Source organism: Pagrus major, chromosome 2, assembly GCF_040436345.1.
Source record: "Pagrus major chromosome 2, Pma_NU_1.0".
Lineage (NCBI taxonomy): Eukaryota > Metazoa > Chordata > Actinopteri > Spariformes > Sparidae > Pagrus > Pagrus major.
The window spans coordinates 15,987,349-16,014,597 of record NC_133216.1 but is presented as its reverse complement, the minus strand read 5'-3'; the positions used below and the strand labels follow the sequence as shown (position 1 = coordinate 16,014,597).

The 27,249-nt window shown below is 40.6% G+C and overlaps 1 protein-coding gene and 1 long non-coding RNA gene across 3 annotated transcripts; one reads left to right on the top strand and one right to left on the bottom strand.

Moving 5' to 3' along the window:
• The first annotated feature begins 3,400 nt into the window (after window positions 1-3,400).
• On the top strand, window positions 3,401-4,234 carry LOC141014040 (uncharacterized). The gene is made up of 2 exons (XR_012180465.1): window positions 3,401-3,581; window positions 3,787-4,234. It is a non-coding gene; the product is annotated as an uncharacterized lncRNA (long non-coding RNA).
• Window positions 4,235-4,510: 276 nt separating this feature from the next.
• On the bottom strand, window positions 4,511-26,240 carry LOC141016008 (uncharacterized). Of its 2 annotated transcripts, none has more exons than XM_073490244.1 (31): window positions 26,142-26,240; window positions 25,717-25,837; window positions 25,553-25,633; window positions 25,256-25,457; window positions 24,992-25,154; window positions 23,976-24,164; window positions 23,729-23,903; window positions 22,742-22,881; window positions 20,805-20,981; window positions 19,851-19,978; window positions 19,608-19,765; window positions 19,151-19,378; window positions 18,705-19,043; window positions 18,477-18,625; window positions 18,064-18,313; window positions 16,577-16,747; window positions 15,932-16,089; window positions 15,629-15,769; window positions 15,130-15,271; window positions 14,780-14,931; window positions 14,445-14,570; window positions 14,031-14,220; window positions 12,794-12,868; window positions 12,271-12,414; window positions 10,549-10,608; window positions 10,338-10,454; window positions 8,764-8,915; window positions 8,333-8,419; window positions 6,003-6,149; window positions 5,716-5,901; window positions 4,511-5,329 (listed from the first exon to the last, which is right to left on the bottom strand). In XM_073490244.1, exons 1-31 carry the CDS (start codon window positions 26,169-26,171, stop codon window positions 5,213-5,215), a joined length of 4,695 nt encoding a protein of 1,564 aa, XP_073346345.1. In that variant the 5' UTR covers window positions 26,172-26,240; the 3' UTR covers window positions 4,511-5,212. The 2 variants fall into 2 exon arrangements, with proteins under 2 accessions (XP_073346345.1, XP_073346354.1); XM_073490253.1 differs by having other exon boundaries at window positions 12,271-12,399.
• Between the last annotated feature and the right edge of the window lie 1,009 nt (window positions 26,241-27,249).

Here is a 27,249-nt window from a genome sequence, read left to right as displayed (position 1 = left end):
ATTAAGAGTGCAAAACATCACCACTGGATTTAATCAAGTGTCCTAAACAGGAAAGGGAGTGCTGACCTCAAACCCTCCAGGGCCAATGTCTTCATGGTTTCCAGTCAACAACAACCACAGACAGTGAGGCCCTTTATCTTCATTTGCACAAAGTCGAAGAGGATAAAAACATTCCAGAGACACAACACTGAGCTCACTCTCTTTGCTCCGTTATCCGCCATCAAACTGAATGGGCAGTAACGGATGTCTTGTAAGAGCTACTGTGCTTGTATGTCGCACATTCCACAGTGACAGGCTGTTAAAAGTCTTTAAATAGCAAGATGGAGAGCTTTCTGCAGCCAGCATCTTTAAGGTCCGTGCAGACACAGGGAGGGAGAACTTAACGCTGATGAGGAGTATGATGACCACCCAAACATCAAAAGCAGAAACAAAGAAAAACTTGTATATGACAAGCTAGCATTCAGCGTCTAGTTACTGTTAAGTATTGTGTGAGAGAGTAATTAGCAAAGCTTTGGTGGTCATGTCAGCTTTTGCGAAATACGAGCTGCTATGGTAGTAAGAGTATGTTTGGAATGACACAGAACAGTGTGTATGCAGCTGTTGTGGCTCACAGTCCAGACAGAGGCTTATCCTCCAACTGCTGTGGATGCTTCAGTGCCGTGTCTCAGTGATCAACAGATACAGGCAGCACAATGCTGTAACTGATCAAAACAGTGCCTCTCCATTTATCTGCCTTTGCACAGAACAACCGATCATGGTCCCAGTCTTCCTCTTACGTTTAACTGACACATACTGGACACAGAGGTCTGTTAACTTATGTGGTTGATGATAAATCGACAATGATGCACATAAAAAAGAAGCAGTTGATCCTTCTGTTGGCCACTGGTCATCCGTGTCATTCCTCTTCCTCTTCCTGATAATTTTGTTCCTTTTTGCAGAAAATTACTGACTTTGCATGAGATAAAGAGAATGAATGAATGAAATACATAGAAAAAATATTAAAACTGATGTAACCTAAATGAAGAGCATCATCGGGCTGAGAAATTCAAGAAACAAAGCATAGGATGCAAATTCAGGTAAAAACAACAAATGAAAGATGATTTTTTTTTTAAAAAGTTAAAACTAGACAATAGCATTAAATGAATGGTATTACTTGCAATCTCAAGTCAAAGACATTCAAAGACATTTCACAAATATATAGTGTAATATATTATGATTAAACAACATACTTCCTGTCCTCAATTATTTTTGTTTCTTTATAAAATGGGCTTATTCTAAACTATTGGAGTCAGTCAACAAAGTATAAAATGTGAAAGACAAGGAGCCCCCTCAGAATGAGCTTGTCAGTGTTTCCTTTGAGAGATCGACAGACACAGATACTATTGTTCATGACAGGGTGTTTCCTGTAGTTTTGCTGCAGTCGGTGGAAAGCTACACGTTTCTGTTTGTCTATAGAGACATCATTTAGTTCATTTGTCAGTATAAATTGAATCATCACGAAATGTATAAAGAGTTAAGTTTGTCGGTGTGTGACATCTTAATAGTTATAACTCTTTAGAGCTTACATATATTTACATGGAGTAAACTACTGACAACAGACTCAGCTGAATGGAAGTATCCACTTATAGTTCAAACTGTGCTGCCATATCGAATCAGAATGCATGTTGAGTTGATGATCTCGCTTGTGGTGCGTCAATCTGCAGAAGATGCTTAATGTTATGACTTCATCGTACTGGAAGTGGTGACTATTACAAAACCTTTTAAGCTGCAAGTAGACACAAGAAGTCCAGTAACTTTAAATATTTATGATGCTCGAGGTAAATTGCCTCTCAGTTGGCACAAGCATACTGTCTGATGAAAAACAGTGTTTTTTATGTAAAGCAAAACCAAAAGTGAAAGACCTATGTGCATCAGCTTTGCCAGATGTACAATAATAATTGTAATGTGTGCAATATTGTCCTCTACAATGTATGATAATGGACTACAAGTTGACCATTTTGTGATGCTTAAATTAGTAGTTAGTTTTAGTCGACGCTGTCCCTTTTGAAATTCATTCCCTGACATAATCAGGATAGCAAAAATGTGGGTCATAGGTCTCATATGATTTCTTCACAGCCAATCATGCTTGGTGTAGGCTATGATGATGAAAGTGATTCGTTATTCTCCTCCCGCCGCTCAACTCTCATTTGAAGTGACCAGGAGGTGGAGCTTGAACTTTCTCATGCTGTGTTCAATTCAAGTTGTTTTTAATACACCAGTAAGTCCAATTATTTATTTTAAATATGTGTTCTGTCAAATTACACATTTATTCCTGTTTGTTCTCCTGGTGATGACTCGCATTTAACAAAATATGATAATCTTAAACCTCCGGTATGATAGTTTAACATTTCCCATCTGGTAACACTGGTGTGCACAGCTATGTTCAGGTACATTGACATCAGGTACAGAAACAGGCAGGTGTAATGGTTTTCCTGTGAAATTATGTGATTTAAGCTATAGGACTGAAGATGAATTCATACTTCATTGTTCATTAAAGGAACACTCTGACAGGTTAGATGATTGTAATAAAAGTGTTTTGGAAAGGGAACCTTAATTGTAGCAGATACTGTTTGTTAAAAACAAAAGTTCTTTGTCTGAAGTGTAATTTGACATGTAAGAAGTTATGTCTTACAGTTAAATGATTAATGAGATGGGCACAAATACATCAGAAGTATCTTGTTACAAATTACAAATGGCCTACTTGCTTATCGAATATATTATATATAAACGTTTTGAGAAAATGTATTATTAAAATACAAGCAGTTTGTAATTTAAATAAAACAAAAAGACATTCTATACAAACATATATTATTACATTTTAGCCATATAGTAACCTCAGTGTGGGTTGGATTTTGTTGTGTCAGGTGTTGAATAGTGACAGACAGGAGCTCTGCAATTGAAATTAAGTCATTATTTTGTGTTATTTAGTTTACCAATCAAGTAACTTGGTGTTTACTTGTGCTGTTCTTTTAACTCCTATTGTAGCCTTTATTGTAGATTTTGCACTGCACATAGATCATGTGAGTGGTTACAACACTGACAACATCCAACATATTTCATATATTATTTAACCAATAATTGATTGTTGAGGCAGCCAACGACCAATTAAAGACATTGCTCAGAATTTGCATTCCTAATCATGCAAGCAGAATGAACTTAGTTATCATTAACTAAATGAAAGAGAATGCTGCTCTTCAAAGTATTAAAGTCATTTCACATTCTCAAGTTACAACACCGGAAGAGCCCCGTTCAAACAAGTTTCTCTTTTCTCTTCACTGGTTGCTCAAATAGCTGCTCATCTTATGCAACGCCTTAAACCACACCCATGGAGGATAAAAAGGTGTGGGTCGCAGACCCCACCAGCCATTGGATCCAGACATTGGCCAACAAAGCATAACTCCCATCCACTTTAACTGAGATAGAGAACCACTATGGAGGGTCAGAACCGTGCTGTTGCTCCATCCTACCTAGGATGGTCTATCTTTACCACTTTGTGCTGTTGTCTGCCTCTTGGGGTTGCTGCTATCGTCTGCTCCTGCAGGGTAGGTCACTCTTCCTAAGCATTACACTTCTTCTATCGATCTTCATGTACTGCTTTCTACTACTGTGTTCTCAGAGATTTCCTAAAATATCTTTTAAATAAAACTATACAAACTATTATTAGGTTTTTTTTGCAACATTGTTCATTTTGTTGATATTTTTCTAGTAGAACTGCACAAAAATTAAAGCAAATATTGATACTTGCAGGCACAAAATTCTAATGCTGCTGGAGATTCAGCTGTAGCAGCAGATGCATCAAGGACAGCCAAGATCCTAAATATCATTGGACTGGTGTGTGGAATCATTTTGATCATCGTTGTCATCGCTATCAAAGCCACACAAAAATGAAGATGCAGGTTTTTGCCCGCAGATGTTTGGATCTCAGCAAAGCTTTTGGCTACGATGGACTTCCCCTCCCCCACACAAAGGACCACTAAATAGAAACAGATGTTTGTATGTGTGCGCAAACATACTTCGCCTATATATGTCTGTCTGTGTACCTCTTTTAATCAAGCTCCTGTAAACATATCCTTGGCATTATAATGCATTGTTTGTGGTGGTAAAAGCTGAAAACATATACAATGTGTCTATCTGTGTTTTACATTTTGATTCATGTTTTGTGTTTTGTTTAAAAAAATAAATACTGCAAAATGAATTGTTTTTGTGATCAGTGATTGCAATAATTAAAGGGGTGTGAGAAATACTGTAACGTTCATCAGACAAAGTGAACGTGTTGTTTTTTTGTATGAATGCACAATCAAGTGAGTTTTCTTTCTCTTTTTTTCCTTTTTAATTGGTGATCAAGTTTACAAAACAAACAAGTGTACACAGAACAAAAAAACAAGCAACAAAAAAAAACAAAACATTTTTCCGGTAGTGTTTTTCCTTTCTTGCATAAAGTATGCCATTGGCTAAAATGAGGGCTGTAAACTAGAGTGGATACCATACTTTTATTGACACGACGAAAACAAGTCACAGATTTTTGGGCTGGGTTTTTCTCTTTTTTCGCCTTTGTACAAAGTTACAACATACATAAATGATCTTACGTAAGACAGAGACTACAAAGCATGATAGCCTCGCCTCCTGTCTCAAACTTTGTCAAATAAGTCATGAAAATTGGTGAGATTATCATATTTTGTTCAACAAAGCAATGCAAACTGATTAAAGGTAACACTAAACATTATGATCAGGAAAACATTTTCAGGTTGGAGGTTTAGGTTGAAGTCATGGTTACTCACTCAAATCCGAAACAATTCAAAATATAAGCATGAGTATAAATGCAGTATTCCTCATACTGTATCCCTCATACTGTATCATGCAATCATTTACCTGGAAAGTCCATGATTTTGAGGGTGTAGGGAGCCTTTCTGATAAGCTCTTAATATATTTCCCGTCATGAATTGAAGTGGTTAGCGCTGTCTCAGCCTGTCAGTGAAACTTTATCCGTTTGCATTACTTCTCACATTACTGATATAAAAGATATGACTTTATAAAGACTAGTTTTTCATGGGCACCTGGTGGCATGCATGTTGCATTTTGCCTGAATTTTAAGTTCTTAAATGTATGTAGACTTTAAAACTTTATATTTTTAAATTGCACACTAATGTGGAGGTGTAACTGTCTCTACATATGTTTACCCAATCTGGTTTCCACCTTCCTCCGTGGCCTCAGAGCTCTTCTCTCTCAAAAGTCCTTGAAGCTGATAGAAGAGGGATGTCTCTCTGTGCTTCTTCTGAAGTTTCTCAACTTCCTGCTCTCATAATCACAAACAGACAAATAAAAAACATGCAAGGTGGCTCTGTTTACTCTCTGACTCACGACATATTCTCCTGCCAATGTTGTGCAATACTGACAGATGCATAAAATGATGAACAATAATGCTTCTATCAGAATTTAAGGGGCACTATGTAGTTTTTGGAGAAGAAAAGGAGCTGAATTTTTTTTTTTCCACACTGTTTGAAGCTAGAAAGGTGGCAGGGTCCACCAAATATAAACAAATTAAAACAGTTTGAAACTGTGTTAAAGGTCAGTTTGTATATTCAGTCATGAAAATCTTCCCCAAAACTAAATAGTGCACCTTTAAAATAAAGTTGCTTTCGCAAATGATGATAGTTTAAGGAAATATTCAGTTCTTACATCTTCAGAGAGCAATCCTCTGTTTGGTTTGTGAAGCCTGTAAAGCAGGGAGGCAGCATGAGAGTCCGATAGAGTCCCCTTTAAATGACCTTGGTCCTGAAACAACACACACAAATTGGCTTCCTGTCCAGAAGGGGGTCCACCCAGTCTAGCCGGAAACAGCTCTCCCAGACATTCCTGCAGTATCTGCAACATATCAAAAAAATTTAATTTCATACTCGTAAAAGACATCCAACCAAAAAGCTAACCATTAATGATTGATGCACACTTTGAGTGTTTGTCTGTACCTTGAAGAAAAGCCTCTGGAAGGCAGGACTGGAGTCAGAGCTCATGTCTTTAATCTTGACATGGGACAGACAGTGGAGCAGCAGCAGAGAGAAGCCTCCAACTGACTGGAGCCTCTGGCGACGGACAAAGAGTGTCTCCTCTGCCTCCTGTCAACAGAACCAGCAGAGTCATCGACACGCAACTGAGAGTTATTCTCATTAACGCGTGACAGCTGCACAAAGGCAGCACAGGTTTCATTCTCTGATAAAGGCAAGCATGGCGCCATGTCGCACCACATGTTTAAGTCAATCAGTGCATGTCTCTCCATTTGAAAGGAAATGGAAGGATTCGGTTTACATTTTACGTTTATGATTTACTGGAATATATGATGAAATACAACAAATGAGAGCAAGAGGTCTCCAAGACGAGGAGCCTACTCCACTAATACAAACATCTCTAATGTATGCTATAAAGCTTTTTTGCACTTAACAAGGATCGATTGTGATATCCCCCATTAAGGGCTCGTAATTCTGGATGGCAACTGGGCTTGTATTTGTGCACATTAAATCTCTCTATGTGCCATACTACACAAGCGGTCAATATGAAATAGGGATAAACTTGAAATATTGCAAAATCTTCATTTAAATCCTGTGTTTGCCAAGTGGGCACAGCCTCCAGCTGATTTTCTCCTTCAGTCAGCAAGGCCAAATCTATTTAAACTCCACAGGAATCTAAAATGTTGAAACCTGAGAACCCAGATTTAAACTTTATAACCCTGAAGTCTGTCCGCTCTCCCCTGTGAGCAGAGAGGGGTCTTTTGGGAGGGGGAGTCTTTTGCGTCCAGAGATCAGCAGGACAAAACAGGATGTTCAATAAAGTCTTGATGGGTCTTGTTGGGTCCTGACTCACCCCTTCGACATTAGTGAGGGCTCCAAAAATATGTAAACAACAGATAGATACAGCAAGCTGCTGTTGTGGTTTTGCCTAATTTGATTTAATATTTCTGTACGGAGAAAGTTTGGTCAGAGTGCTGGTTTGTTTCACTGAAGCATAGCAGAATCAGAATCAGCCTTACTGGCCAAGTATGTGTACACAAACAAGGAATTTGACTCCAGCCAAGTTTGCTCTCAGTGTACAGGGAATAGTTTTTTAAACATTAAATCTAAAAAATTAATAAATAATTGAAATATTAAGACTAATATGTACAAGCAGAATTTCCAACAGTATTTACATAAAAAAAATCAGTGTGCAAAGAAGGGGATGTCCTCCCTTATGCTGCATTTAATTCTACTTCCTCATTTCTCCTTTAACAATTTTCCCGTAAGCATTTTTGGTTAAATCTTCTTGATCTCGTTATCGTCACAGAAAATCTCATTTACAAATATCATTAAAGTATTCAGTGGTGGAAGAAGTGTTTCTTTTTATTGTCTGAAATGTCTAGACCTTGTTATATATTCTTTTCTGTAATTTTATTCAAGGTAACAGTACTTTTCATTTTTGCAACTTTGACTATAGCTTCCTGGAGACAGTCAGAGAAAGAGGAAGAAAGTCAGAAAAGTGACTCAACATGGGTCACATAAATCAGCAATGATGGTTGTCTAACAATGAAGACAGCAGCTCCCATATCCGCACACTACTTCCTTGTTTTGTTTTGATTGAGAGACTCTTAATGGCAGAAATCAGATACTGTGCTTTTAAATGGGCTCAGTGACAATAAAACTAACTTCTTCAGTGTACTCATTCATACAGAGCCTTTTAAATGCATACACAAATTGCTAAATCGTGAGCACGATTTACTTTAAAAACTAGTCACCCCTGGGCTCCCTAGTTTTAATCATGCAAAGCTGATCATTCCTGTGTGTCTGGTTTCATATGTCACATCATTTCAGACTTCCCTGAAACATTTAGCCTAAAAATACCTTCCAGTGTTCAAACGACACCATTATCACATTCTGGGTTTTTAAATGTACAAATACTCCTGATGAGTGAGAAACTAATCTTCAGACAATCTGCAGCTTCAGCGTGTGAAATGGTTTGACGCTCGAGCTTCCAGATAGGCAGCTAAAAACTCATCTCTACAGCATCTTTGGGTTTTAGATTATCTTATCTCCAGAACTCAGTATGATACAGTAAACACAATAGACACTTTTTTTCACAATGGAAACATTGGAAGAGCAACATGTCACCTTCAAACATACTGTGATCCATCTCTAGGTATTTGAGGGGTTTATTTAATATGTATTCTCTATTGTATTGGTCCTGTTTTAGGGTTAGGGTTGCATCACTTGTGACTTCAATGTATTTGTTTTAATAAAGTACAAATATCTATCTTGTAGAGCTCAAAGCTTACCTGATAAAAGAAGGAATTTCTGAAGGCATTGTTGGAGTAGTTGTTGTTTGGAAGATTAGCTGCTATCTGAAGTGAAATGACGGGAGTCTGTTGGAGAAGAGAAAAACAATCCTACTTATTTTTATTAAAAGCAACACTGAAAAAATGGAAAAAAGAAAAAAAAAGTTGAAGTTAATATATCAGGAATTAAAACAACAAAAAAAGAATTCATAAATAAATGAAGGTCAGTTTAAAGCCCCCGAGCGCTCAGACAAAAGGCTGTGTCACCTTTGGTCTTTTGTCAGGATCCAGGGATATTTAGAGGGTTTCCTGTCTGAGCACTCATCAGAAATTACGTTTTTTAAACATAGCTTGAGGCGAGGTCACTCAAAGCCTCGAAATGACACAGAAAATGTGAATAAAAAAGAATAAGCAACAAGGAAAGCACCAACCAGTTTTAGATTATTTAACATGTGCATCAGGAATAATCCATGCTGGTAGACCAGGAACTCTCTGGGGTTAAGGACTGACAGGTCCAAAGGGATCAGCTCTCCCTCACACTCCCACTGAGCATCGAGGACGTCCATGAAACTCTTGCCTCTGTCTGGACACAACACAGAACATGACGGCTGCCAGGATCTATAGGCCATTACTTACTCTACTGTCATGGTTGCAAAGTTGCTTTTGGCCTTAAAATTTTTTTTAATGAAACACGTGTGATTCGTAGGGCTGGGTGTCAAACTTCGATACCTGTATTGCACCGACCGAATTGCCTCAATACTTTCGAGTATCAAAAAATGTCTTGCCATTTGATACCAAATTTCAATAACGAAGGAATTATTTTCATCGGCGTCAGTGAGCCAATAAGCACGCAGCATGCTTGTTGTGCCCAGAGCCCTTGAGTAGAGAGGGTCGCGACAACGATAATTGAAAATGCCAATCGTCACGTGATTCACAGAGACTTCTGATAGTTCCAGGAAGTTCTAAGGGGGCAGTTTATACACATGAAAACAGAGAGACAGATGTATGACGTTTGGCAGTTTGCAGTTAATACATGATTGATTGATTTATTGATTGATTGATTTACAGTACTGAGCTGCTAGTATTTGCAGCTAACATCTGGGAACTATTGAGAGGCTTCACGATCCACCCCTTTTTTTTTTTTTAATGGTCCATTGGAGTAAACAGAGATGTTGCAACTCTCTCGACTCAAGGGCTCAAGATCTAATACTGCTGCTTTATTGGCTCTCTCGAGGCATGCAGGGAAAACACTAGGTTAGGCACCATCTAGCCCTATGGGCAAATCACAGACATGCTTGCACTTGATGTCAGATGGTGCTAGACCACGTTTGTGAGTGAGGCATGAATGTTTGTAACAAATTTCAAAAAAATCCATCCAAAAGTTGCGAAGACATGTCACTTAAAACCACTAATGTCATTTGTTGAGATATTTCAGTCTGGACCGCAGTAGTGGTGCAACAGGCCGACATTTCCATTCCTAGAGTCACACCACTACAGTGACAAATAGAAAACTCTTTTTCTTGATCGCTACAGCAGGAGCTATTTATTTTACAGTTCCTCAGTAGAGATAGAGACCATGAAAGTCATGTAATCAAACCTTAGTCTCAGAAGCCAAACAAAGTAAAATATGCCTAAACACTTAAATCAGTGTCACATCACAGTAAATCTCTTCCATCTGGGATTCATCAAGGCTCTGCAGAGCGTGAAAACCTGCAGCTTGTGCTGAAATCAGGAAATTGCGCCATACTTAAACAAAGCTGTAATCTACCCTTTTTCCAGAAGTGCTCACTCATTATGTGAGTGAAAAGGGTACGTTAAGTGTGGAAAAAAAGGAAGAAATCAAGCATGGACTAATCCTCCGGGTAGGTTTGCTATGATGTGTGTGCTATGCTTGATTATGAATACATGAGGATTATGCGGTGTTCTGTGCATTTGTACAGTATGTGAATACTGGCCCATTACTCTGTCGAAAAAAAGAGGCAACTCCAACTGTTGTCCGACCTACCAGTGAGATCTCCTCTGAGAAGCCCGGCCCCACAGGCCCAGCCCTTCAGCTGCAGCTGCACCCCCTTCAACCGCTGGAACAGAGGAGAGATCTCCAGCAGCTTGTTCCACTCGTCTTCTGCAGAATAAAAGCACCAAGGATGGATAAAGTTGATGTAACAGGCCACATGTCACATGTCCTAAATATTTTTTATTTTACACCATGATGTTACCTGGTATTGTGGGGACAGAAACATGTGTAGGTTGAGTGGAGTCTTTCATCGGGTGGCTCTCTGTTGGGATACCAGATTTTGTAATATATGCTTTGTTTTCTTGCTCATAAGAGTTTAATAAGGAAATCACTATCTGTCTGTTCTGTACAAATCAGTGGGACAGTATAATGAGGGAGGAAGTCAGGCTAATGATCTGCGCTCAGGCCCACACAGTCACTAATTCATGGAGATAATTTCCATGGGAGATAATTAAGATGGACACCAGTAATGGGGGTAATAGGAGGACATTGGGATTGATAACTGAAGGATAATATACTTAGAAAGGAAATGGACTGCAGGTGGTACAGTGAGGCGGTCTAATATGACTTGTGTAAAGTGGGACAGAATAAACTTAAAATAAAATTTTATCTTTACCTTTTGTTAAGCCCCGTGTATATTGGGTTGAATATGTATGTGAGGGGAACTCGTATATAATCCATGTTTGTGTTATTTTTAATATTGTAAGCCCGTGTAAATGAAACTGTCAACCTGCTAATGTATGTTGGAATTATTATGTGGAAATGAATGTTGAAATGTTTGTTATGTAAAAGGGGATTTGACAAAGTTGCAAGACAAACGATAAGGGAGAAGTTGTGGTTTTGCGACTGTTAGCAGGACTATTTCTCAGGTAGCTGCAGTGAATTTCCGGAGACCCCCCTGGTCTGTGCCAACTTCATGATTACACCAAACTCCATGTCACAGCTTCCCACCAAGAAACGGTTGAAAAACCACACCTCTATATTTGCTAAGGACAAACTAGATGTGACACGTTCTTTAGTGAGCTTCAGTGTATATAAAGCTACAGATTTTCTTACCTTTGGACAGAGCCAGGCTAGCTATTTCCAGTTTTTTTTTACTAAGCTATGCTATAAGATGAGCATCTATCCTCTCATATTCTTCTTCTTCATCTGCTTCCTTCTATTCTTCAACAAAGCTTCTTTAAAGGGACCCAATTTCTCCCCTTGGATCGATAAAGTTGTGAAAGGAAAAAGAGATAATTGAACAAATAAATAAATAAAATCCACAGTAGCTGCATTTGCATAATGAAGGCAGTCAAGTCAGGAAGTGGTGCATCGATGCAGCTCCCCTTTAAGGCCAACTTGTTTGAGGTGGCCGCCCTTTCACATGAACATGCAAACAGAGAAAGTGGTGGGGGAAAGTGGAGTTTCCAATGTTCAGTTGTGCTGTTTTGAGGTCACACTTCACCACTGAAGTGGCACAGGAAGTTTAGCAATTAAAACAGTATTGTTGGTGTGATTCACGCTTTCAGTGGAGCAATGTCAGTTGCAAGCTTCTGACAGGAAGGTTGCCGGTTCAGTCGCCAGTCGACTTGGGGGAAAATTGTCTGTTAACACTTTAAATAAATGTGTTGTTTGAAATAAACAGACACTATATTTCACTTTAAATTATTTGTAATTCTATTCCACTATACTTATTTCTTTAAGGCGACAGGTTTGCATGCTTTTATTTAAGTAAGGTTAACTTATTAGTATTTACAGTGTGTGTGTGTATGGATGTGTGAATACGTGTGTGTCCCTTTCCAGAAGTCTATTATTGAATCTAGTAGAGAACATGCAGTGGGTACATACAGTATAGCTTGTTTACATACACTGAAGCAGAGCACAGCACAGGATGTCACAGGGTGGAAAGGGTCATATTGTGTACAATTGTGCTTCCTCTCACCCTGGGAGTGAATGCCAGAGGACGCTGTGTGTCTATGAGAGTTGCGTGTGGGTGCTGAGTTGGCCTGCAGACCTGTTTCCTGGGATTGAGGTAAATTGGCAGGCTCCCTCAAAGACTGGGTGGAGATTCCTTTAGAAACACAAACTGTCAGAGACCTTTTAAACACTGCATGCCAGAATTAAAGATAATTCATGCAGAAAAACTATGAGTTTTTGTTTTTGTAAACTCAGTTCTCTATACACACATAAGATTGGATAGAAAATGAACTATTTGTAAAACTTTTCATCGCGGCTTCTCTATCATATATAAGCTATGTCCTAGTGTAAGCAACATTATTATAAGACTTGTCAGAATTACAATAATAACCTCATTCTTTACTCTCCAGATACATTAAAGAAACAGAACAACAGCCCCGAGCTATTGACTACTTCCCATTGGACACATCAACATGGTGATTTTTGACCAACACACTGGCCATTTTCCTTCCCACCGCTCTATCTTTCTCTCTCTATCTCTTGCATACCTTTCACCACAGGCACAGACGCTGTCCAGACTCTCGAGGCTATCTCCAACCCAGATGCATGCTTTGTTGACAAACCTGAAACAAGTCAAACATGAAACTTCAGGATAAGCCCGGAACAGTGTTAATTTGGTTTACAACAAGCTTTTTTACATGACTAAGATGAGATGTTGACAATCTAAAAATGGATGATCGATAAAAACGATGATAAATGTATGTTGGTTTTTTGTTCAAGAGATGAGATGGGACTAAAATGTTAGGGATGTGACGTAAGCAGATTCCCAGAATCCCACGTGATGCAGCAAGTTAATGACAGCGACATGATGGCTTCTGCGAAAAGGGCTTGGTCGGAAAAAGGAATAAAACTATGGACACAATTTACAATTAGGCAGAAAGAAAAAAAAATGCACTGCAGTAAAGGGAGAGAAATGGCCTGTGGCTACAAATAAAATGGGAAGACTGACTGAATTGCTACTTCACGAGCAGAGGACGTGGGACATATGGATACTTCGAAACCCAACATCTAGACTAATAAAGAAACAACGTCTAGCTCAGTGTTCCAACATCCGCAATCGTGAACTGCTACATGTTTACTTCAAGACACAAGTTTTCAACACATAACTTTGTTATGACTTAATGAGTTTTGTTTGTAGTTAGCGTCTACATAACGTCTGACAAATTCTTACAGACCTTGGGTTGGTATTTACCACAGTGGTGTTGCACTCAGAAACTGTAGGGGGCACCAAACCATACCGAATGGCAATTTCTACGTAATGCTGCTTTCAATTAAATAAAAAATACATTAAAAAGAACTCTCTAAAGCACCAAATGATCAATACATGATTGATGAAAGTCACTTTTGATAAATTAGTCTTTTGAGAACCACTCAGGCTTGCTTTGGTCTTTTCACAGGATTTGTTGATAAGAAGAAAAAAAGAAATAACTTGCGCCTCACCCTTCAACCACAGACAGAATGCAGATAGTGGCTTCATATCTAGGAACTTGCAGGCTCACTTTGAGTGAATATACTTCTGACACTGTTGTTCAGCAATTAAAAAAAATGGTATATCAAAACAACTCAAACCCACAGATCCAATAGCACAGAGAGAAGCCGAAATTTAGTATAGCTACTAAAAAGTTTTCAACAAGGACGTGCTTTCTCAAGAAAAACATCTACAATATATCTATATGTCTGCCTCCTATCATGTATTAGTACCCCTGTCTTGTGCTGATTCAGTACCAGAGATGTGCTGATTGCAGGTGTTGGGGGAGAAGCTGACAGGCTGTTTATCTTCCAGGACCTGGTTCAGTCTCTCCAGCAGAGGCAAAGCAATCTGTTGGAGCAAACCCATGACCTTCACAGTCGGCCTGTGCACGCTGCACTGAACCAGACCGTATTCCTTGTACCGAAAGTTCCCACACAGCATGGCCTAGACAAAGAAGAGGAGAGAGGCAGCTCAAAATCACGCTGACATCAGCAGAGAAAAACTCCTTGATAGCTCATTAAGCACCATTTCCTTTGATTGTTCAGGTTTAAACAAACGTACGGTTAATGATGAAATAGACAAACAGAGCGATCCACTTCCCAGAATCATAAACTTCAGTTTATTTATATTCAGTGTTATTTATGTAGTGTGTCTGTGTGTGTCTTGACCTGAGCCGTGTCGGCGCGGAGCTGAGAAAGTTGTCTGACAAAGTGCAGAGCATTTAGAGCAGCTTCCAACTCCGTCTGTCTTGAACAACACTGCTCCCACAACTCTCTCTGCCTCAGCTCTATGTCCTGGAGGATGAATAAACACAGGCTAGTGCGAGAAGAAAGTCTTATTTACATTTAGACGACAATGTCACAGAGTGCATCGCCTATAGCATGCTGAGTCATGTACATTTGGCACTAGTGGCCTGAGGGGGGAGTGAACATCTGGCCTCACTGTGTCAGTCACCAATTAAGTTACAGGGACAAACAGCAGACCACAGAGCCGTTATTCTGACCATTGCTTGGAGCGGTGCAGTCCAGTCTCTTCCCTGTGTTGTCCATTTGTCTTGGTCTTGCTGCAGCTGCTCCACACACACATCCACCTTATCAAGTCCCGACACGAGCTCTGCGTGCCAAACACACTGCTGATCCCACTCCTCTCCATCACCTAGACGCACAAAGACACGCTGCCAACCCAAATAAAACTCTGAACATTCAAATTATGTAAATTGCTCTACAACTGAAGTGTGTGATGCGAGACACTGGCACGTCTCTCTTTTGGAAAGCGATGAATATAACCACAGAGCAGGTCATGAGCGTAATATCCGCCTTGCTCTTCGCGCTGCCAGCTTGCCAGCCAATTTACCCAGTATGAGGATGTGTAACACATGTGGAGGCAGGATCAGAGCCAAGTGGGAGCGCTGAGCTGCTCTCCGCTGGGCCTCGGTCTGAGCTGCATCCTGCAGCTCCACGGCTGCTGCCCTCAGCTGCCTCCCTGACCACTGGACCTGAGGCAGAGTGCACACTTGGAACTTGAAAAGTGGACGCACATATTTGCATACTGGCACATAAAAAACACTCATCTTAAGAAACAAAGGCCATCATGCACGGAGATACAGTTTGCCCTCACTCTTAGTTGTGCACAGACGAACCTGAACAGCAACTTTCTTACTGGCAGTTCACACCAGGACATGAAAAGCTTCGCTAAAATTAATTTGCAATGCTGTTTGCCCCAGAAGTCCTACCTCCCCTTACTAATTTCCACAAGATCAAAAGGCTCAAACCCTTTGAGTTTCTCCTCCTGTACTCGGAGTCCAGGCAGTTTAAGATATTTACAACCAAAACAGCTAACTCCCCCTGCTGACCTGAGAAGAGTTTGCCTCTGTGACTCTGAAGAGGCAGTGGAATAATGCAGAGTCCAGATCAGAGAGAATATCTTCCTCACGCTGCCTCTGCTGCTGCCAGTGAGTGTTTCGCACGCACACCTCTCTCTGCAGTGCCTCCACCTGGCAGCAACAAAAGAAAAGTCCATCAGATTGACTCAATTCCATTTCACAGAATTCAGTGTTTTGCTAAATTAAAAGTTTGATGTTAAACGCATAAAGATTAGAATCACTTGAATCATTGAATCACATACTCATCGATCAATCTTTTAATTACTTTCCCACCTGCACACTATCAGTCTGTTCCGCCACTGTTAGCCAGTAGGAAGCTGTGACAGGTACAACGTTGTTTCTGGACACATCCAGCCTGGCTCCAACCACCGGAGCCAAAACCCCTGTCACTGGGTCAACAGTCTGAGATCCATAACGAATGGCCACTAACCCTGTGAAGTGAAACAGCATAGACACAGAAGAGGGCTTGCTTTTTTTGGTATTGTTTAACTGCATCTCCCTCGAGTTTGTACTGAACTTGTAAGATCTGCTTTTAGTCTCTCTGCCCCGACTGCCTGGAATTCTTTACAGAGCTCCATCATAAACCATTCAGCTTCTGTAACCTGTCAAACTGTTTTTGTATCTTGTATCTTTTAGGAACTATATCTATATACTTATCTTAGCTATTTATTTTTTAATCTGTCAATATTTTGTATCTTTATGTCATTTTAAAGTGTTACTTGACATCATTGTAAATAAGGGCCAGCCCTCAATGATCTTTGAGTTTAAATAAAAATAGTATTTAATTTAAAGGACACGTGATTTAACGCTCAACAAACACATACAGTACGTTTTGTCATTCTGTGCGGTGCCGCAGCACTGTATTCCCCCTCTGTCCGAAACGCTCTTTAGCTCCTGTCTCTTTAAAACGAACAGTACCTTTTCCATCGGGGTCCTCCATGGTCCCTGCCAATGGAATTATAATCCCAGAGACGAGGTCAGTCTGACACCCCAGCACAGGTACACTAAGACCAGATCCCATAGGGTCAGGGTACTCCATCCCCAGCAGAGCAGGAAGACACATATCTGAACCTGGGAGAGGCATCTCTCCTGGTTTGAATAGGACATGAGGAGTCAAATATTTACAGTATTTCCCGCAGTATACCAGCAAGTTTTTATGTCCGGCACATTTCTAGAGAAAGTTAAAGAGAGTGCAGAATTAGGTCGACATAACTTTTCAGCTAGTCAGTTCTTGCATAAGCTTTGCATGCTTCCTGGTGTCCCTTCTGGCAAAAATCAAACAACCTCTAAAGAAGAGTAAAAACAAAAATAACTACAAACAGAGTGAGGTACATGAAACAGGATTGTGGCTGCACAGCACATGTGACAAACACTAAAAGAAGCCAAACTAAGAGGCAGATTATCAGGTAGAGCCACATGACCATATAGCACCTGAAATTAGCCACAGTGGAGTTGCAATGTGAGCAAAATGCAGAGAGCACGACTCGAGCAGAGTGTTCAGTAGTGATTTAATGTGATTATTGTTCAGTCAGGAGCTCAGACAACTAAAACACAGATATATAACATGAGCCTAAAGTGCAATTACAGATTTCAATTAGGTAAAGCAGATCTCTCAAGCAGCATTGTGGGTAATCTGTTGTCCTGTGCATTATGGCAGTGTGATGACTCAATCTGTGGCCCACGATAAAAGATTTAATGTCTTTATCTTTTTGAGCTAATAGCGTCCATGTTGGAGATACAGATGGTATAATAGTCCTGTGTTTCCCGTATCCTCTAATATTGTTATAGGTTGCATATAACTTACTGTGTGCAGTAATAATTTGGTTATGTGGAAGAAGAAGCAGATCACATGGTTGGTTTCTGTGGTGGGTGGTTGCTTGTGTCAAATAAAGGTCAAGTGAAAAGTCTTTGAGGTAGGAAAAATTCATGAAACCTTTACAAAACTTATTTTAAATTTTAAAGATTGCATGGGTAATTTCATGCCTAAAAACTCTCAGAAGTTAAAGGCATTTAAGGACATCCAAAGCAGCAAAAAGTAAGTCTGCAATATCATATTTTAATGTCCAGCTGCCTTCTGTATCTGAAATTCTACACATCATAGTAACGCTGCAAAGTATTTGCAATGCAATGAGTAGATGTATGGCAGTGAGGACAAGCAGAGATTAATATGAAAAGGTGAAAGTGTTTTCTCCTTTTATGATAAAAAATTGTCAAACACAAGCAAATGCTTAAGCAAAAGTGGCTCAGACATGCAGAAAAAAGCGAAGATCATGTCCAGCAACAAAACGGAGGAGCAAGATCAGCTCAGAGTGCAGAAGTTGGAGATGTTTAAAAAGTGAGTTTGTGATATATTGCCCACAAGAGACTACTCAAACCCATATATCCTCCCACGGGCATTTCCTCACCTAGAGTCCCCCCATCCTGCTGGAGAGCCACGGCCCAGTCCAGAAGGGTCTCCAGCCTGGTCTGCAGCTGCAGCTGGCAGTGCAGGCTCCGTCCCCAGGCCTGCTGGAGTTCCTTGGCTGCAGAGAGGAGACGGTCTTGTCGACCACTCCCTCTCTCGCTGCCCTGATGGTGCTGCAAAGTTTGGTCTGACCCCCACTCTTCAGTTAGTGGCTTCAGGAGCCCCAGTACTTTGAACATTACTGCAAGAACCTAATTGAGAAAGGTCACTTTTTTGGTCATAGAGCTACAAAAACCCTCAATAAGAGGACATTTGTTTTGTCATATTTCAAGTGCAATTTGTGTATTATACCTCCAGAATAGCTCCTAAATAGACAGACAACATTACATTAGCTTTGGATATTTCTGACAGCACCTTGCAGTCTAGGAGAGCCTGGTATCCTCCTGCATTTGGCAGCAGTTGCCCGACCCGTATGCTGGCCCCCCCTATTCTCACCATCCGCCCGCTCAGAGGTTCAATGATGGACTCAGCTAGCAGAACTCCGCCTACTGGCAATACAGCTCCTGAACAAATATACAAAAAGTCACCTCACTGAAGACGCGTTGACACATGTAGTGCCAAGAACTCAACGGTAGCACTAACCTGTCACTGGATCTAGACTGACCCCGACAGTGAGCACAACATTGCCCGTCCTGGAGTCCAGCATTGGATAGCCAATCTGTATGGGCTGTGGCAGGTGGGTGAGGGGACAAACATGCACCCCTCCCAGTGGGTACACTAGTCCAGTCTGAGGGTGGATGGTTACAGCCAGGATAGGCACTGGGACCCCTGTGTCTGGGTCCGCCATGGGGACACCCAGCTGTAGTCTCTGGCCTGGTTTGACGCCTCTGAGCCGACTGCTGGGCAGAGGCTGGTCTGAGTGGCGGGACATTGGGTAAGGAATGAAAGGAAGGAGGGGACTGTCCCACTTCCTGTTGTCTACTGAGAATAAGAATAGCACAAGTTAGAGGTTAGGTGTTAAAAACACCCTCAGAAAGTCATATGTCAACCATCTGTGTGATCTTTAATGCCGGCACCCCTCACGTTACCTGTACATGAGTCAGCTGTGATCACTAAAGTAGAGCTTGCAGGGTCATAAGCCACGTTGCCAGCTATAGGCAGAACTTTGCCAGTCTGTGGGTGGAGGAAGAAATCTGGAGGCACCGCCATGGTGTGGCCACTGCTCAGCAGCATATGGCTGTGAACACACAGCCTTATGAGACCTGTGACTGAATCACAATGAACTGCCTGGCAGACAAGCAGGGACCCATCAGGACCTGGAAGGAGGCAGAAGGAGAACAATCATCAAATTGTGAATGAATGTGATGATGATCTGTTTTGATTTAGAGTGCAGTCACATCCTGGGTGGACAGCATGTTGTCCTAATTTGTCTTCAAGTTGTTGCAGTGCACATTTTTAGCTACAGATGGTGTTGTTCCTCTGAGTTTCAAGGACAGAGTTTTTCAGGAATATTTAGGTAATCTAACTCAGGGGTGTTAGACTCACCGAAGATGTGGTCCTTGGTCAGCACAGTTCCAGTTTCAGGGCAGAGCAGCTTGGCCCCTGTACCCTCACCCAACAACCCCCAGGCTCCCTGACGCTGGCACTCTGCTGACACCAGCTCTCCCATCTCATCCACCAGGGACGTCAGCCTCTGGATCAAACTGAAGATAGGAAACATCATCATGAAGATGTCAGGGATGTTATTACATTAGTTGTTGTTTGTGACGGAATAAATGAGAGCTTTACCTTTGCTGGTGTAGTTCACAGGATGGCTGGTTGTTATAAACTTTGGACAATAGTCTGGTGCACTCTCTGAGCTGAGCTGTGAACACGTTGTGGGCCCTCTGCTGGGCCTGCTGCTCTCGCCTCAGAACCTGAAGAAAACAGCAAAACAGTCGTACCTAATGCCACATATGAAATAGAACGATCTAGGCCTGAAACTCTGGGTCTGAGTTGATTCGGTTAAAAAAGAAAAAGAAAATCTATCATGATGAAGATTATAGATTAATCATTTGTGTCATTTTTTCAGCCAAAAATGTTAAAAATGTCTAATTCCAGCTGGTAAATGATGAGGTTTGGCTGCTTTTCTTTGTCTTATATTAAAGTAAGATGAATATCTTTGGGTTGTTGTTTAAAAGCTGTCCAGAACATATACTAAATACACAGTGGAGGAGAAAAAAGGAGCATTACTACAGTGAAAAAAATACACTTACACGAGTAAATGTCCCTCATTCAAAATCGTACATTATGGTTCAATATGTGTCACACTGTGTCACAGAGATATCTAATGTTGCAGCTGACCTAATTTGAATTACTGCATTTGCTGCTGGGTAACTTAACATGGAACAATATATAATAATTTATTTGTTGACTATATTTTGTATTAAATATCTGAATCTGCAAAGTAACTAGTAACTAAAGTTATCAAATAGTATTAATGGAGTAAAAAGTACAATACTTGCCTTCAAAATGTAGTGGAGTACAGGTATAAAGTAGCATTAAAGGGAAATACTCAAGTTAAGTACAAGAGCCTCAAAATTGTACTCAGTTACGTTCCTCCACTGTAAGTACATCTTTTCATTATTTAACCTTTCCCTGTCCTTTAGATTTATTAGTTTTCAGAAACAAACTGCAAGCAAGATTTTCCTCATTCTTATAATGCAATAATGGAAAAAACACAGTTAGGAATTTAATGTTAACCTCCAGCTGACTGTCGAGCAGAGTCCTCAGCTGTGATGCCAAAGTCTTTCTTTGCACCACCTCCCTCTCCACCTCCCTCCTCATCCTCTCATAACTCTCCCCCATCCTCTCCTCAGTGATCAAGCGTGGGTGGAGTAGCTGCAGTTTCCCAAGCACTCCCTGGTACAGCTCCTTCACCTGGATACACACAGACACATACTGTAAATGTTAACTGCCATACAAAGATCTTCGCAAGATAGCAGTAATCAGATCGCACATCCAACCCCATCGCAAAGCTGTAAACATGCAGCTAACACTGGTGAGACGTGCACGTTTGTGTGATGACACATAGGTATGAGATGTGCCCTCTCTTCTTACGCCTTTATCACCACAGCTGTCCTCGGGGCTGAAACAACAACCTGTGTCTCCTACACCGCAGCCAGCCATTTGATGGTACAAACAGGAAACACACAGAAGAGAGAGAGAGTTGTGTGACAAACACAGAGGCATTCCAGCATGACGCCCAATCTGTCTCAATAGAGTTAAACTGCATGAGTGAAGAAGGGACGGTAGCAGGTGAAAAAGAGAAGGAGGTAAAGGTAAGAAGTGACAGACTGGATTGAACTAATGCTTGTGAGAAATACAATGTTTTATCTTAGAAAAGCAAATTGCTTCTCCCCTCTATCTGGACAAACTAAAGCACTGACACCTGATGAAATACAGTATCTATCTTCAACCAATAACATCCAAGAGCTAGTTTGAAACTGAGATGATACAAATAAAACAAAGAGGTACTAGCTTTTTGCTGAGCAGCGACTGCTCTATGGCCAACCCTGTAGCCCTAACTTGACATATTGTTGATTACACCAATCGAGCACTAGCTTGCATCCTAAGCATTGCAAAACCTAATTCAGAACAACATTTTCAGTGCATGGAACCACAAAAATATGGAATAGGCTATTGTATGACCCACTTATCGACAAGATCAAAAATATCTTTACCATAACTATGAAGCTACAGCCAGCAGCTGGTTGACTTATTTTAGCACAAAGACTGGAAACAGAGGGAAAACACTCATCTGGCTCTGTCCAAATCTGCCTAACAGTATCTCTAAAGCTCACTATTTGTGTAAGAAAGTTACAAGTGCAAATGCCAAAATGCCAAAAACTGCAGTGTGTTTGAATTCAGGTAAACTCTCTTCTTTTCCAACATTACAACATTACAGTAACGTGACATCAACACTGACAAATGGAGGTCTCTTCAGCAGATCCCCGCTGCAGTCAGGTTGATAAACAGAGACGAAGATAAATCAACTTTTTAATCCCAAAAGGTAAAAAGTAATCTCCGAGCTCTCCTTCAGGTAACACTCCAGATCAGAGCAGAATCAGATGTGACTATTCAATCCTCAGGTCTGGCTCAGCTCCCGACATGCTAGTTGGCTCTTAGCAGCTGAGCAGCAGCTCCTTTCACAAACTCTGCAGATTATATATTGTAAGTCATTTTTACACTTAAGTCTTTGTGCAGATATAATATGTTAGTTAGTGCTGGCAGATTCCAACTTCTTGCTATTGGCAAGAGCCAGGATAACTGTTAACTAAGCTCATGAGCTGGTGGTGGCTTCATATTCAGGGTACAAACATGAGAGTGGTCTCGATCTTCTCATTAAATTCTCGGCAAGAAAGTGAAAACAAAAGCTAAGTTATATAAATCGTTTCCTGAGGTTTCCTACTGCATTAAAAATTAATGAACTAATTATAAAACAATAAAACAATAATGTGGGCATGTGTAATACAGGATACTAATGCATCATTTTGTTTGACAGTTGAAGGGGGAATTTCTCAGAGATTACGTGTGTGTGTGTGTGTGTGTGTGTGAGAGAGAGAGAGAGAGAGAGAGAGAGAGAGAGAGAGAGAGAGAGTGCATGTGTGTGATGGAAAAAACACAGTCTTTGTACAGACCTCAGTGGTGAGCTGTCCCAGCCGTGTGGTTACAGACACACTCTGTTTGAGCAGCAGGCTGTAGAAGGTGTTGCTGCTGAATGCCTCCAGATCCACCTGGTGTTCATAATCCCAGAACTCCTCCAAGGTGTCTGCACAGACTGCCGCCAAGAACGTGAAACACAAAGACAGACAGAGAGAGAGAGACTGTAGAATTAAAAAAACACATTAAAAATCTATAACCTCTCTCTCAGAGAAAACTTTTATGAGCGAGCATAATGTACTGCCTGAGGAAAATCAATGAGATCGAAATGCATCGCCCGCATGTTCTGGTACACCCACTCTAATGTTAACATGTGGCGTGCGGTTTCGTTAATGTATGCACATTAGAAGCTTTGATGGTGAATTTCAATTTTCACAGTACAAGTGGGAGCCATTTTGAAAGGCTTTGTAATGAGAGGATAGTTGTATTCCTGTTTAAAAGCTTACTGTACAGTACGCTGTCTTTTCGATGCTGTTGAACAGTCAAATGATAACAGATGTGGTGACAATCACAATCATGTAATGCATATCAGGATAATGTCATTTGAGATAATCTCTCAAGTGTGGTGACATTTGGATTGTTGTCATTCTTATGTTAGTCCCTGCACGTGATATCGGGTGTATGACAAGAACCTTTTCAACAGTAATTGGCTGGGTGGGAGCAACGCCCAGGGGTCGCTGTCAGTGTTACATAATATGTCACGAGTGGCTTCAAAGACCAACAAAGGGTGTGTGTGTGTGTGTGCGTGTGTGTGTGTGTGTGTGTGCGTGTGTTGGTGCACACTGCAGGTGCATCTACTGGTGTGTTGTAGATTTTGTTTGAATGCTAGTTATGTAACATATTGGCCTTTAGGCTTTCAAATGAATGAGCTTAGTGGTCATGTGCAGGTAGGTTTGCATGTGTGTGTGTGTGTGTGTGTGTGTGTGTGTGTGTGTGTGTGTGTGTGTGTGTGTGTGTGTGTGCACCTGGTTGAATGCAGTCTTGTGTCATTCTAGCTTGTTGGTTTCGGTGAATCCTCCTCAGTGAGATCACCCTTGAACCTTTAGATGAGTAGTCATCCATGTGGTAGGCCAGCTGCAACAGGCGGTAACGCGCTCTGATTGGTTCCTTCTCAGGCCATCCATATTCACGGAACAGGATCTACACGCGGAGGAGATTTAGTCATTTTTAGATTTTTTTTTTTTTTTGATTTTAACATGTATGTACACTAACCAGCAGTGTGACACATAAGCAGAGGATGACCACAGCTCCAAGTAGCAGTCCTCCGGTCACCAGCCAATCCGGCCTCAGTAACAGGTTGCGTCTCCGACTGATTCCCACCCTGGTCACATGACGAGGGATGGTGGGGAAGAAGGTGGCAGGTTCGTAACACTGGCCACCTGCAGGCATTACCCGCGCATACTGAGTAAGAACAAAATGATGGGTCACTTTGAGCAATACATTGATGTACTGTATATACATCACAGCAAGTTAGAGAGCAGAAAATAAGGAAACATTTGAAGTATTTCAACAGTACAAGTGTTTGGAAATTAATCTCACCTAGGGAAACGTGTTCTATGTCAGTTTAGCCTGATAACATTAAATTGAGATTATTGGCTATCGTCTGATAATGAAATTATAGCTGTTAAATAGAGACGATAAAACAAAGCTAAATTACTTTCATCGATTTTAAAAAAGCAGACTCTTCACACTCAGATGAAGTAGGTAGCAGTATACAACTTTAAAGTTGGTCTGTGATCTGCCAACAAATGAATAAAAAGAAGAAGATGAAGAGGAGGAGGAGGCCAAAGAGGATGGAACAAGTCTACGAGTTTAAACGTTTTCAAATCCTATCAGAGCTATGCATCTCTGCTGTGTGTCAAGCTGTGAAATTATCGTTTGTGTTATAGATATCAGGGATTAGAAGCAGGTAATTATTGGTATTGACTGAAAAAAATCCATAAGAATTCTTATGTTGTTGCAATCAGAAAAGCAGTTAGATCAGGCAAACAAAGCCAACGATCTGAAAAGGCATTATAGCAAAAATAATGACAAAAAAAGACCAAAAGCTTTGATGAACAATGTGAGGTCGAAACGTTCAAAAACTGGCTTCACAAGTGTTGAAGGAGTTAAGAAATGCATGCATCTGCTTTGGTGGGGAATTCTGAGTGTTAAAAACTAAATGTTTGTTCATAATAAAAAAACTGACAGGGTATCTTTCATGCTGATATTATTTTAAATGTAGTTACCAAATGTTTGTGCTGATTGCTGCTCAGTGAGAAAACATACACTCCAGGCTGGCTAAAGACCACCGAAAAGAAGCTGGGAGGAGTCCAAGACAGAGTCAGCTCTTCTTTTAGCTGTCTGAATGCACCCCAGTCAAAGTCACTGTTTGTGTTGTACAAGTTGTCACTGAAAGACATAAAGTGTGGATTAAGGCGCGTGTAATGCAAGTCAAAACACAGATTCACAGCAGTAAAAATGTATAAAACTTGTACACCTATCTGACTTACAGATCATACTGAGGATAGTGATGTGTGTCGACAGTGAACAGTATAACGTCACCCAAATGGAGACACACTGTGGGGTTCACAACTCCAGTTACGCTTGTTATGTCTCCCTTGTTTCCCCTCCTGCTGCTGGAGCTCATTTCTCCACTTCCTTGACTGATATTTTCAACTTTGTTTAGCTCCCACAGAAGGTCAGAATCGCTTTCTAAAAAAAACAACAGCACAGGACCTTCATCACTGTATCATGCTTTCATTAATATTAATGTTATAATCAACAAATATTGTTTTGTTGTGTCAAACCAGCTGAGCTCTGTGTGGTGACAGGGAACAGTTGCTGAAGCTCCTTTGGGAGGCCGCCGAGGAGGCCGAGGAAGCCTGCCTCTGCAATCAGCAAGAGAGATGAAGAAGTGAGAGACAAAAGGAGGGAAACACACAGAAAATCACTTAGTGGGTTGTGTCTCCACCTGTTGTCTGAACAATGTAGACAGGATGTGAGGAGTTGAGGTGGCTGTTGCACTGAAGAGTCCCCCGGGAGTCCCACTGTATAAAAACCGTCTCCAGCATGCTGCCTGAGATGCCAGACACCTGCACAGTGAACACACACAATGACAGTGTTTGCCATTTATAGGTCACTGCAACACAAGAGACGTTTGTCATGGGCTTTCAACTGCTGGTGCAATAAAGACGACACTGTACAGAGGTTTTGTACGCATTGTCTGACTCAAACTATGCATTATGTTTACTCCAAGACAGTTTCAATGGAAGTACTGGATATAGATATCATAAGGAGGGAGAACACTTCTTATATACAGTGGGTTTTACAATACCAGAGAGCAAGCTTTCTTTCAGTATGTCTTGCTTTTGTTCATGAAAATCTGCCTTTGTTCACCTGACTGTCAGAGCTCCACACCAGCTCCATTTCTCCATCGGACTGACACTGGAGCTTCAGTTCAGTAGCTGGCCTTGTCCTGCATAGACCCCCACAAGCAGCTCTTCCGGGAGGCTCTCTGCAAACGCAAAGACCCAGCTCTCCATCATAACCGCGGTATTCTTCTGCAGATTGACATACCTGCAAGAAAGCAAAGCAAAGCTATGATCAGCTCAAGTAAACCAAGCAAATAGTAGTTATTTTTTCACTGTCAGTGTATTTTTTCTCTCATTTAGAAATCATCTAGCATTGTCAGCTCCGTTTGACTGTGTAACTCGGTGAAAGGTTATCTGTACCAAGGACTGCTATAGAGGACAGTGACAAAAATAAACACTGCATGGGGAGGACAGTGAAGGCCTTGCTCACCGACAGTCAGAGGAAACCGTTCTGTGGTTAAATATTAAATGAGACTAACACAAGTCTGCACTGGATAAAGTATATTCAGGTTCATGGAGGAAAGGTCAAAGACATCTAGGTTGTACTCATTAGCCTTGTCCGTGATAGTGTAGTAGTGGAGTATGTTTTTCAGTGTGTTCTGCAAACGGATCAAAGTTTACAACTTATCTTTCGACTGTATCAAAATCTACAGAAGCAAACTCATACACATACGTACACATATAACAAGAAACGTTTCTTGTAATAACAATTTACTATTCATCTTGCTATAAGTTGAAACATTTTATGTTATAGCCTAATGTGAACTTATTGATATGACATAAGACGTGACAAACTTATATTGAAGAAAGAAACGTTTCTTGTTATAACAATAAACTCTTTATCTTGTTAAAACCTGAAATGTTTCATGTTATAACAAGATATTTTCACATTATATAATCACATTATGTTGTGAAAATTTCTTGTTAAACCAATATAAGTTTTATGTTTTAACAAAATCAATAGCATATTGTTATAACAAAAAGTTTATTTTCACAACAATAAAAGTTATGTCATCACAATATAAGTTTTATGTTTTAATTTCTATGGCAGCATATTTCTTCCTTGAGCGGAAGATTCAGACAGATCTTTGAATGAGTTTCCTGTGTTTTGTGAATGACATGCCACTTACCTT

What these genes read in the sequence shown, in the direction of transcription:
- LOC141016008 (XM_073490244.1), bottom strand. Translation starts at nt 26,171, where the DNA reads ATGGAGCTGGTGTGGAGCTCTGACAGTCAG. An exon ending in AGGCTCTCCTAGACTGCAAG is followed by an intron (nt 18,314 to 18,476) that starts GTGCTGTCAGAA and finishes TTTCTCAATTAG; the next exon opens with GTTCTTGCAGTAATGTTCAA. An exon ending in GCAGGATGGGGGGACTCTAG is followed by an intron (nt 16,748 to 18,063) that starts GTGAGGAAATGC and finishes TATTCAAACCAG; the next exon opens with GAGAGATGCCTCTCCCAGGT.